This window comes from Sus scrofa, chromosome 3 (genome assembly GCF_054392235.1).
Source record: "Sus scrofa isolate SSC_HxYL_T2T_F1_AM1 chromosome 3, Sscrofa_HxYL_maternal_Yorkshire_Landrace_v2.0, whole genome shotgun sequence".
NCBI lineage: Eukaryota > Metazoa > Chordata > Mammalia > Artiodactyla > Suidae > Sus > Sus scrofa.
Genome location: NC_139385.1, coordinates 85,591,440 through 85,603,566, shown reverse-complemented (window position 1 = coordinate 85,603,566; position 12,127 = coordinate 85,591,440). Strand labels below are relative to the sequence as shown.

Here is a 12,127-nt window from a genome sequence, read left to right as displayed (position 1 = left end):
GTAGAAGGCGGGTCCCCATAGGAGCCACAACTTCAAGCCCCCGGGTCATGCTGCATAGTTCATCAGCAGCTACACTGACAAAACACAAATTCAGAAATATAATTACTACAAATTTCAAGTTGGCAACTTCAAAGTGTTAAGCTCAAGTATAGGGCTATCTTCTGAGCATGAGTCCTATGTAACTATGTTGGTCACATGTCCAAAAAGCCAGCCCTGCTCTCAGACAGATTACAGGATCTTGGAGGAAGAGCCCTTCTTTTCTATCTTTGAATCTTTTATGGCATTTGTGCTCAACCGGGTCCTTGTATTAGCTGGAATATGGTTAATTTCTGTTCATCAATTATTTTTCCCTCTCTTCCTTCCTTCCTTTCCTTCCTTTTTTTTCTTTTTAGGGTTGCACCTGTGACATATGCAAGTTCCCAGGCTAGGGGCTGAATCGGAGCTACGGCTGTCAGCCTATGCCACAGCCACAGCAACGCAGGATACAAGCCGTGCCTGTGACCGTGCCACAGCTCACAGCAATGCCGGATCCTTAACCCACTGAGCAAGTCCAGGAATCAAACCTATATCCTCATGGATACTAGTTGGGTTCATCACCACTGAGCCACATTTGGAACTCCCCAATTATTTTTCAATATGAGAAAATAAGTAAAGAATTGTAGGCCTGAAAAGCAAATGGAAAAACCTTCCCTGGCCTGGATAAGGGGAGTTGGTTCTTTATTGAAACCCTATGGGGTCTCTGAAGAAAAAGTACACAGTCCAGAATAAGTCCCAATGGATAGGTTTTATAAGCATTTCCAGGAATTGGAGACTTGGGGTGTGGGTAGGAAGAGTACATAATTGAATAAACGTGGAGCTCAGAATCCCAAGAGGCACTTCTGGGGATCCAGCATCTTCCTCTAAGGATATGTTTTTCCAGAAGTGAATCAATTACACACATGTGTATAGTTTCTATCTGGGATGTAGAAAAAGAAACCAGTTCAGGTCACTACCCTGCAGAAAACTCCATGACTCACAAAATTATGCTTCATTATTCAGTTTTAGGGCAAGTCCTTTACTTTGACCTCTCCTACACAGTGGAGCCTTGAAGATATTTTAGTGTCAGGCAGTGCCATTGGGTCCCCACAAGACCTGGGCTCCAGGTGTGGCTCTTACTTTGGTCCTCACCCTTTATAACCTGATTTTCATCTTCAAATGTTTGGTTCAGTCCTTTCCAGGCCTGATCACTCTGGTCGAAGGAACACACCATCACATGAGTTTTCACAGCACTGCCTCTAAATTGCTTCAATACGAACAAGGAATGTGTTATTATTTCTGAATTAGCTATAAGATGATTATAAAGCAACGTGTTACTATCCTTTTGTGATTTCTAATCCTCATGTGGGTATATTTCCTCCAACTCCTTTTCAGAATGATAGTGCTTAACCAGGTTTGATTATTCTTCATAGCAATGAAAAAGTTATTAGTCAATAATTCTCTTTGTCTCTGCTTTCCTATACTTTATAGAAATGATGTCATCACTCAGGAGACCTTCTTTCAGCAAGATGTTTCCAAATGCTGTTTATGATACTCTAACATTCAAGGTTAACGACTGATCGGAGGCATAATATATCATTTATTGCCGCTAAGGAGATCCAGAAGGCTTGGCAGGTACAATTGGACAGATACACAAGCATCAACAGAAAGGCATCATTATATATGTTTTGGAAGGCAATAGTCTCGCAGGAAATAACAGAAAGTGAAGGCTTTGTGATGCCATAAGAAAGAGATCCCTCCGTGTTGCTGTAATATGGAAAGAATTTCTCTCCTACACAAAAACCACTATGTAATAAGCATGGATTTTTTGGAATTAGAAGCTTTCTAGCAATAATTATTAACATGTTATTCTACATGTTCCCATTGCTATTTTTTTCAGATGCATCCCTCCTGGCCACAAATACATATGGAAGATTTGATAGGAGCAAAGCACTGCCGCAGGCGCTGGGAGCTGCAGCCACAGGAACCATTAGAGTTTTAGCTGCAAACTGGCAAACCTAGACTGGTAAACAGAAGTTTCCTCCACCCCCCTCCTCCAGCTGACGAAGTATGTTCAGACCCCACAATGAAGCACCAGACTTGGGACCACCATGAAGATCATCAAACGGGCGCTCGGCAAAACAATAAAGGCAGAGAGACTGAGACAGACTCTTTGCATGAAGGGGCTTCCACACTGAGGCAAAGAAATTAAAAAGTGAGGTTAAATGGGCTGAAGGCCAGCTGAGTCCTAAATATCAGAAAGTGGGACAAAAATTAAAGGAAAGACAAGATGCCTAAGGACTTCATAGATGCAAGGACAACCTATCAGCACATCTACATGACAGAGGGATTTTTTTGGCCACATCCATGGCATGTGGAAGTTTCCAGGCCAGGGATCGAATCCACTCCACAGCAGCCACCAGAGCTGGATCCTTAACCCACTGAGCCACCAGGGAACTCTATGAAGGAATCTTGAATGAGGATATTCAATGACGAAAATGTAAATAAACATTCCCTTGCACTCAGAGAAAAAGAAGGGAAGTAAAAGCCTGATTTCTATAGGAAGGTTCTAAAAGGCCCTCCAGCGCTGTGGTCTGAGCCTATCATCCATACTCAGCCTGCAGCCCCTGTTTGTTCCTCACAAAGAGAGCTCCCACCCAGCTGGATAGGCAGGGTGTGGGGTGAGGTGAGGCCCTTGATGTGTGCACTGTGAGATAAAATAAGGCCTGGTTCTTGGCATGGCCTGGCATCAAGCTCCATGGGCAGAGCAGACCCTATTTACTCAGGGGCTGCTTTGCCCACACTAACCTTGGGCCCTGGGCCCACACAATCTCCTGGGACTTCCTTGGGGTGTTATCAGAGCCAATATAGGGCAGCACCTTTCCAGTTGGCTCCAAAAATCAGAAATGAATAACTTTTTAAAAATCTATTAATTTAATTTTTGGCCACACTCATGGCATGAAGAAGTTCCCGGGCCAGGGCTTGAGCCTGTGCCACAGCAGTGACAATCCCAAATCCTTAATCTGCTGAACCACCAGAGAACTCCAAAAATGAAGAGATATTTTTTATCCTCTAGCTTGAGCATCTCCTTTATGCAATTCTAATTTTTAAAAAGAGTTTATGGATTATCACATATGTGCCAATATAATCTAGGTTCTATGGAGGTGACAAATACATTGACATGTCCTGTCTTTCTCTCAAGGGAGAATAAGAAACAAAAGCACAGCTCTCAGGTGGGAGGGAGTAAGAGACTTGCTCACACTTCTTGGGACTTTTGACCTTGGAAAAGACTAGGGTTGAGGTCAGGGTTGACTCCTCCCTGCACACATATACACGCATTCATACATACCACACAAAGTACAGAGGAAGAGTTGCTTCTGATTTTTGGAGCCATTAAAATAACAGTATTGGCTTTTTTGCTGTTGAGTTGTATAAATTGTTTGTATATCTTAGAGATTAAGCCCTTGTCAGTTGTATCATTTGAAACAATTTTCTCCCATTCTGTAAGCTGTCTTTTTGTTTTCTTTTTGGTTTCCTTTGCAGTGCAAAAGCTTGTCAGTTTGATTATGTCCCATTGGTTTATTTTTGCTTTTATTTCTGTTGCTTTGGGAGACTGACCTGAGAAAACATCTGTTAAGGGTGACGTCAGAGAATGTTTTACCTATGTTCTCTTCCAGGAGGTTGATGGTGTCTTGTCTTATATTTAAGTCTTTAAGCCATTTTGAGTTTATTTGCATGCATGGTGTGAGAGTGTGTTCTAGTTTCATTGATTTGCATGCAGCTGTCCAGGTTTCCCAGCACCACTGGCTGAAAAGACTCTCTTTTTTCCCATTTTATGTTCTTGCCTCCTTTGTCAAAGATTAATAGACCATAGGTGTCTGGGTTTATTTCTGGGATCTCTATTCTGTTCCATTGGTCTGTGTATCTGTTTTGATACCAGTACTGCACTGTCTGGATTACTGCGGCTTTGTAATATTGCCTAAAGTCTGGGAGAGTTATGTGGGATGGATTGGGAGCTTGAGGTTAATAGATGTGGACTATTGTGTTGGGAATGGATGAGCAATGAGATCCTGCTGTGTAGCACTGGGAACTATGTCTAGTCACTTATGATGGAGCATGATGATGTGAGAAAAAAGAATGCATACATGTATGTGTGACTGGGTCACTATGCTGTACAGTAGAAAATTGACAAAACACTGTAAACCAGCTATAATGGAAAAATCATTATATTAAAAAATAACAGTATTGTATAAAGGAGGAGTTTTTTCAAATCCAAGATGCATCCTCAGAGGCAGCACAACAGTTATTTCTCTAAAGAGGATGCTCCTTTAGGAATTTTAATAGGTGAAAACATTTTTAAAACATATTTTAACATAATTTCTGAAAATTAAATGATCTAGGAGCCGAGTTCCCTTCATAGTTCAGTGGTTAATGAGCCCGAATAGGATCCATGAGGATGTGGGTTCAATCCCTGGCCTCACTCAGTGGGTTAAGGATCCGGCATTGCTGTGAGCTGTGGTGTAGGCCAGTGGATAGAGCTCCGATTCGACCCCTAGCCTGGGAAACTCCATGTGCTGTGAGTGCAATACTTAAATAGCAAAATAATAATAATAATAATAAATGATCTAGGAGCAAATAAAAGGACAGAAAATCTTTTTGAAGCTCCAGGAGAGAAAAAAGAAATTCTCCACTAGGGCATGGAGAAGACATGATGGAGGCTGTGGTATTTGCAATGGGCCTTGCAAAATGAATAGCAACTACCAGTTAGAGAATGGCAAGGGGTTGGCACTTCAGGGTGAAGGAACAGCATGTGCAAAGCCACAGAGGCATGAGATATTCTGAATATTCCCATTAGAGTGGGAGCTCGGATGTAGCTAGGGTATAAATTGATAACCTAGAGTGACAGATACAGCCGAGGAAGCTTTGAAATCCTTACTATAAAGGACTTTCTGTGCCATTCCAATGAGCCTGAAGTGTGTCTTGTAGGCTGCCAGTGAACATTTCTAAGCATGGTAGAGTCTGTTTACTTTTATGTGTAGGGTTGAGGGTCAGTTCTGAAATAAAAGGACAAGGCTTAGTGATGAACTGGATAGGGTGGTAAAAAGAAGGGGCCAAAGAGAAACTGAGGTTTTCTAGCCAGATTTATGGTCCTCTCATTGAGAAAGCTCAGCATTGCTGAAAGGGTGTAGGTGTAGTGGGAGTAGCTAACAAACCCTGTTTAGCCTCAGCAAAAACATCACAGGAACTTGGTTAAAGGTTGGAAGAGGAAACCATTCCACATGCTTAACAGGAGCTGCTATCTGCAAGCGCCACAGTCCCTCATCTGTGATCTTGTTTGAGTTTAGGGATGATTCTTTTTCTGAATCTGAGCAATAACAATACATACAGTACTCACACCCACAGCTTCAGTTGGACCAGAAGTTATCATAAATCATATTGAGTGCATTTTGATATCTTCAGTTTCAACAGTGAGTCAGATCAGCTCCACGTCAGAATATTAACCAGACAGATATTCCCAAAGGCTTCCTGGCGCACCAGGACATGGCACAGATGTGGAAAATGGAGAAAGATAACTCCTGGACCCCACCTGATTACACCTAGCTTGAGTAAAACTAGTCAAGTATAAATATGAGGAGACTTTTAACCTGAGTCCATGCCTGACTTCTCACTTCATTGCATTGGTGAAGCCAAGATGAAGTTCACAGTAAGTAGATTTTTCCTTTTGGATGTATGACCTTATGGTTGGAGACTGTTAATATTCTGGTATAAGGGGGTTTGCTTCTTAATGACAATATCAGTGTAATGGAAAACTTTGTAAAAATAATAATAATAATCTCTTTTTTTCATGGAATTATTAGCATCTCCATAGAGAAGGATGGTTATTGAGGGATTAGACAGCTGCCTAAACATCTTATCTCTTCAAAAAAGTTACTTTCCTGGAGTTCCCATCGTGGCTCAGTGGTTAACGAATCCGACTAGGAACCATGAGGTTGCGGGTTCGATCCCTGCCCTTGCTCAGTGGGTTAAGGATCCAGCATTGCCGTGAGCTGTGGTGTAGGTCACAGACGTGGCTCGGATTCTGCGTTGCTGTGGCCCTGGTGTAGACCGGCAGCCACAGCTCTAATTAGACCCCTAGCCTGGGAACCTCCATATGCTGCGGGAGCGGCCCTAGAAAAGACAAAAAAAAAAGTTACTTTCCTTATCTTCTGATTCAGGTCTGGGCACAGAGCAGGTGGTCCCTAACCCTGGGAAATGCCTGCTTTTTTCATTACATTCTTGAATTCCTTTTTTGACCAAAACTTCTGGACATATTCAGGCAAGATAAAAAAGCTTATTATCAATACAAATTGGTGCAAGACGTACTGTCACATTCTCACCTGTGAAATGGATCTCTAAGTAAGAAAGTTTTGCCTTGAACCCTGTCTATCGTCATTTATTCATGCAAACACTTGAAGCATGAAGCTGATGCAGCATCTCACCTGTGGATCCCTGTGAAAGGCTGAAAGTGTAGCAAGTAGACCAGAAAATTCTGCTAAAGTAACCGGTGTTGCTGTGTGTCTCATAAAAGGATACACAAGGGTGAGAGTCAGATGAATATTTTCATGTTTTAACATAATAACCGTTAAAATAGATTATAGCTGACTTTGTTTCATAATGGAGCTGCAATAACTTCTAATAATAGAAAGATTTGAAACAAAACAAACAAAAAAAGAGTTCCAGACACAGGTCAGATCCGGTTTCTCCTCTAGTTCTGCCATGAACAAAAGGTACAACTTCTGAAGCTCAGTTTCCTTACCTGTGAAAGGATTGTGTTGTACTTATAGATCGCAAACGTTTCTTCCAGCTCTGAATTTTTTTAAACCCCTTTTTTGAACTCTCAGGGGAAAAATTAAACAAATTTTTAAAAATTGTCTTGACTTACCCGTGTAGTTCTCAACCCATTTCGTTCCATGCAAAGGAAATAAAGACAGACACTCAGAATCGTGCATCCTGCATAAAGCTCTATGTTCTGAGAACTACTATTGTGTACCCAGTGACGCATGACTACACCACTTGTCCTGGGGCAATGATTGACTTCCCTTCTGCTAAGCACACTTGGCAGCCAAACACTCCATCCTTGGCTTCTCATCATTCATATCCAAACTGCTTACTAATCCATCACTTTAAAAAAATGTTTTAAATTAAAAAAAAAAAAAAGCAATTGCTATTAGGAGGTCTAGGAAGAGAGGAAAGCATTCAGATCAATAATTTGATCTGTAAATCAGTCTTATTTGATTTCCACATCAAATAGGAAAATTAACTTAAATCATTTTCAGATGTGGTTCTCAGAATTTAAAACTATTTTCATGCCGTGCATGCTATTCATTTTCAACTTTATTTTTCAATATACTGACACTTGATCAGTTTTTCATAAGGCCCACATTAAAAATTCTAAAACTTCAACATAATTGCTTATAATTAACCTACCATTCTGCATTATTGTTAAAGCTTTCTATGGTTAAAAGCAAATACGAGATCAAAGAAGAAAAGACAGACCACTCAACAGAATGGCAAAATTAGTAACTATTTTTATAAGCTTAGATAGAGAAAGAAGAGGATGTCGTTTTGCCATAGAACAGTAGACCAATGTCATTTGTGATTTCAGATTGCCTTTGCTGGACTTCTTGGTGTCTTCCTGACTCCTGCCCTTGCTGACTATGTAAGTCTCACTTTGTAAGGTGTGTTACCAAAATGCAATTGCAAAGAAATGTGGTATTAAATAATCGTCCATTTCTTGTAAATTTCAGAGTATCAGTGTCAACGACGACGGCAACAGTGGTGGAAGTGGGCAGCAGTCAGTGAGTGTCAACAATGAACACAACGTGGCCAACGTTGACAATAACAATGGATGGAACTCCTGGAATGCCCTCTGGGACTATAGAACTGTAGGTAGCCAACTGGCAATTTCTGTTATTTGCAAATATGGCATTTCTTTTTTTAACAACAACAAAAAATTGCCTATGAACCATAAAAAAAAAAATAATGTAAAGTCTGACTGCACCTAAGCATAGAGTTCTAAGTAAAAATGCCTGTTTTGCTCACTCAGTTTCATTCCTTAGATGATATAACTGCTGTTGTTAAGTTTCTCACAATAAGTTAAAATTCAGGCCAATGAATAGTAATTAGGATCTACTATGCTGCGAGCTATTAGACACATGGGACATCTTTTTGCCTTGCTGGCAGAACCCTCAACAAAGATGAAAAAGCTTCATGATAGTACTGCAGCTAAAGCATAGCCTATCTCATTCATTCATTGATTTTCTTCTAAAAAGACAGAAATTGACCCCTCAACTGAAACTCAGTAGGACCAAAGGAAAAGTAAATGCCATATATTCATAGTAAAGGAAACAGAAACCAAAAAACCACCCAGCTCTAGCTAGCACACCCAATTCTGCAATTACCAGCTCTGTATTTAACAAACTTTGTACTTTATTTTTTTAACATTTTTAGAAGTTTTTTAATCATAAGATAAATGACACTGATAACTATATATAGTATTATAAATGCAGCATGATACAATGGACGTGGCTGTAAATGTGAAATGTGATTTAAAAATACAGATTTTTACAAAAATACAGAAAAATATAATACAATTTGCACAACTAAACTCAAGTTTTGCAGGACATGGGAGTTACATACTTAGACCAGGAAATGATAATGTTGACCTTTGATTTCCCTTTCTTTGGACTGATGAAGTCACACTTTGTTCTTTTTATTTTATTTTATTTTGTCTCTTTAGGGCCACGCCCATGGCGCATGGAAGTTCCCAGGCCTAGGGGCAGATTTGGAACTGTAGCCGCAGGCCTATGTCACAGCCATAGGAATGCAGGATCCAAGCCGAGTCTGCAGTCTACACCACAGTTCATGCAGTGTTGGATCCTTTAACACACTGAGCAAGGCCAGGGATCAAACTCCTGTCCTCATGGATACTAGTTGGGTTCATTAGCACTGAGCCACAGGGGGAACTCCCATTTTGTGCTTTTTAAAAAGCCACCCCTTTAGAGTTTCAGTTTTATCCAGTGCCCTTATCTCAGCTCATTGTGATCTCAGAGTTCCATCTCCCTCTGCTGGGGAAACAGATTTCTGATAAGAAAAGCACCTTGGAGAACAAACTCTTCACCATCTGACACCTTCTTTAAAAGGGCTTTGCTGTAACCAGACTCTTCGAGAAGAAGTCATGCATTGTGCACAAAATGAAGAAGGAAGCCATGCCCTCCCTTCAAGCCCTTGATGCGCTGGTCAAGGAAAAGAAGGTAAAAATAAAAGTCTTATGATTCCCAGTAAATCATGAGAAGGTCACAACTGCTCCCTCTTGAACACAGTATGTTGTCGCATGCAGCACAAAAGGGGACGAGGAATTCATAATTCCCTGAGGAGAGGCAGTTACCACCATGCTCAGATGCTGTGACTCACATCTGCCTCTACAGAGGCTGTACAGAACACCTTGCCTTTACTGAACAAAGCTCTGCTCAGGCCAAGGGAAACCCTCAGCTCTTGCCAAGAACATTTTTCTGCAAGAGTTAAGGTTATTAGATTTAGCAAATAAAAATAAAGGATCGAGTTGCAACAGAAGAAAGGGTGGGGGAAAAACTGTAATTGTAATGTATACATGTAAGGATAACCTGACCCCCTTGCTGTACAGTGGGAAAATAAAAAAAAAAAAAAAGAAAAGAAAAGAGCAGAACCATAGAGGTATGCCTACTTTACCTGCTCAGCTGGTCAGATTAAATTATTAATGAGCAAAAATAAATAAATAAATAAATAAATAAAAATAAATAAAAATAAAGGATCGTTAAGTTTGAATTTCAGATAAACAATGGATCACTTTTTTAGCAAAAGTATGTCCTTTGCAATATTGGGACTTATACTTTACCAATGACTTGTTGTTATCTGTAATAAAATTTCACTGACTGTCCTGTGTTTTATCTGGCCACCCTAGTTGGGGGTGGGATGGGAGGAGGGGTGCCATCATTGTATAAATTGTTCATATTCCTATAACTTCCTTTCACTGAGAGTATAGAAAAAAAAAAACTGTGTTCTCAGAAGCTGATTGTCATATAGCTCACTTCAGGAAATGGAAGATGACCAAATGAGGTCCAAACTTCAGAATAAATTTACCCTCAGACCTCTGCTTTTATGAAAACCAGCTAAATCCCTCAAGACCCTTAGAAATTCTGTGATATCCAGAGTTGGACTTGGTCCTTCTTCATTCCGATTATGGAAAAAATATAGCCAAGAAATACTTACCATTGGCCTTGTGCGTAACACCTGCAATTCCACAAACCTCTGGGCACAGCACTCAGTCTCTTTCCTCTTTCCCACCCATCTTCCTCACACTCAGCTTCAGGGTAAGGGCCCAGGGGGACCACCTCCCAAGAGCCTGAGGTACTCAGTCAACCCCAACAGAGTCGACAACCTGGACAAGTTTGGAAAATCCATCGTTGCCATGTGCAAGGGGATTCCAACATACATGGCTGAAGAGATTCAAGGTCAGTGGCTTTTGTACCTTGCACTCCAGGTCATTGCTGGTGGGATTGTCAGCTATTAGGGGCATGTCCACAGAGGACACCAGTTACTCGGGAGAGGGGGAATCAAGGCCAACACTTATGTAGTGCTTGCCCTGCACCATGCACTGTTCTATGTGCTCTCCGTGTGTTAATGCATTTGCTCCTGACAGAGATCCTACATGATAGGTTTTATTGTATTTTTTTTGTTTTTTTGGGGTTTTTTTGTTTGTTTGTTTGGGGGTTGTTTTAGGGCCACACCTGTGGTATATGGAGGTTCCCAGGCTAGGGGTCGAATCGGAGCTATAGCTGCTGGCCTAAGCCACAGCCACAGCAAGGCAAGATCCAAGCTGTGTCTGCGACCTACACCACAGCTCACGGCAACGACAGATCCTTAACCCACTGAGCAAGGCCAGGGATGGAACCCGAATCCTCATGGATCCTAGTCAGGTTCCTTAACTGCTGAGCCACGAAGGGAACTCCTCCAGGTTTTACTGTTGTTCTCACTTTCTGGCTGAGGAAACAGGCACAGAGAGAAACACACATCCCTCTCCTGGACCAATCCTAATCATTTTGGCCTGGATTCTGTCCTTTTCACCATTCTGAAATACTTCCCTTCAAAAGTGAATCTAGACCTAGTCCAAGAAAGGCATGAATCACTAAATGGAAAGGAGAATGCCAGGAGAATCTATTGCCATGTTTGTAACTCAAGCAGTCTCTCATTTTGGGCATTCAAAGAATAATTTGCACAAAAATGAAGTGTCCACCTAGGAACCTAACACTGTAGCAACTTTCCAGATCTCTGACTCTGATTTAGCTTTAAATCTTGCTAGCTAGCTAGCTAAATCTTGAAATTATGGCGGGGCTTGTCTGGAAACTGTGTGACATCTCCCTGAACCACCCCCCCCAAAAAAAAACCACCCAGTTTTTGAAAAGGCATTGATATTAGTTTCCTCTTTTCTTTTCATCAGGAGCAAACCTGATTTCGTACTCAGAAGAGTGCATCAGTGCCAATATACTCTGGATTCTTAACATTTCCTTCTGTGGAGGAATAGCAGAGAACTAAAAAAAAGAAAGAAAAAAATTTGCTATGGGTTTAGCCATCAAGAATATTCTAGGCAGAAATTATGGGTTCTAATGGTTTTTATCTTGTCATTCTGAAATGTTTTCTTCTAGTTGAAGTCTAAATAAACCTATTTAGCACTGACGTCAGTTTATGTTTAAATTCTTCATGATTTCTATTTAGAACATGCAGGATCAAAAATGCAGCGTGTTGGTAGCGAGTCATCAAATTGCATTAGCCCCCAAATATTTGCCTATATTCAGGACTTGTCCCATATAAAGAACCTCTTCAGCTGCTTCAGACACTACTAACCACAGCTCTGGGAATGATTCCAAGACCATCCAACCACTCTGAAGACTGCTCTATAGTTAATAGGCACAGTGTTGTTTCAGATCAGCGAGGGCAGAAATCTGCTCAAAGTAGCTTCAGCAGGAAAGGAGGGCTGGGAATTGCAAGGATACCAGAGTATCTAAAACACTCTTAGAGCAAGAAAAGCAGCTGGTTT

The 12,127-nt window shown here is 41.0% G+C and overlaps 1 protein-coding gene across 1 annotated transcript; it reads left to right on the top strand.

Moving 5' to 3' along the window:
- Nucleotides 1-5,671: 5,671 nt before the first annotated feature.
- Nucleotides 5,672-11,770, top strand: GKN1 (gastrokine 1). The gene is given in 6 exon segments (NM_001195779.2): nt 5,672-5,719; nt 7,661-7,714; nt 7,803-7,940; nt 9,198-9,308; nt 10,397-10,544; nt 11,531-11,770. Coding segments are annotated over 6 exon segments (558 nt in total). The 5' UTR covers nt 5,672-5,707; the 3' UTR covers nt 11,626-11,770.
- The last annotated feature ends 357 nt before the right edge of the window (nt 11,771-12,127 follow it).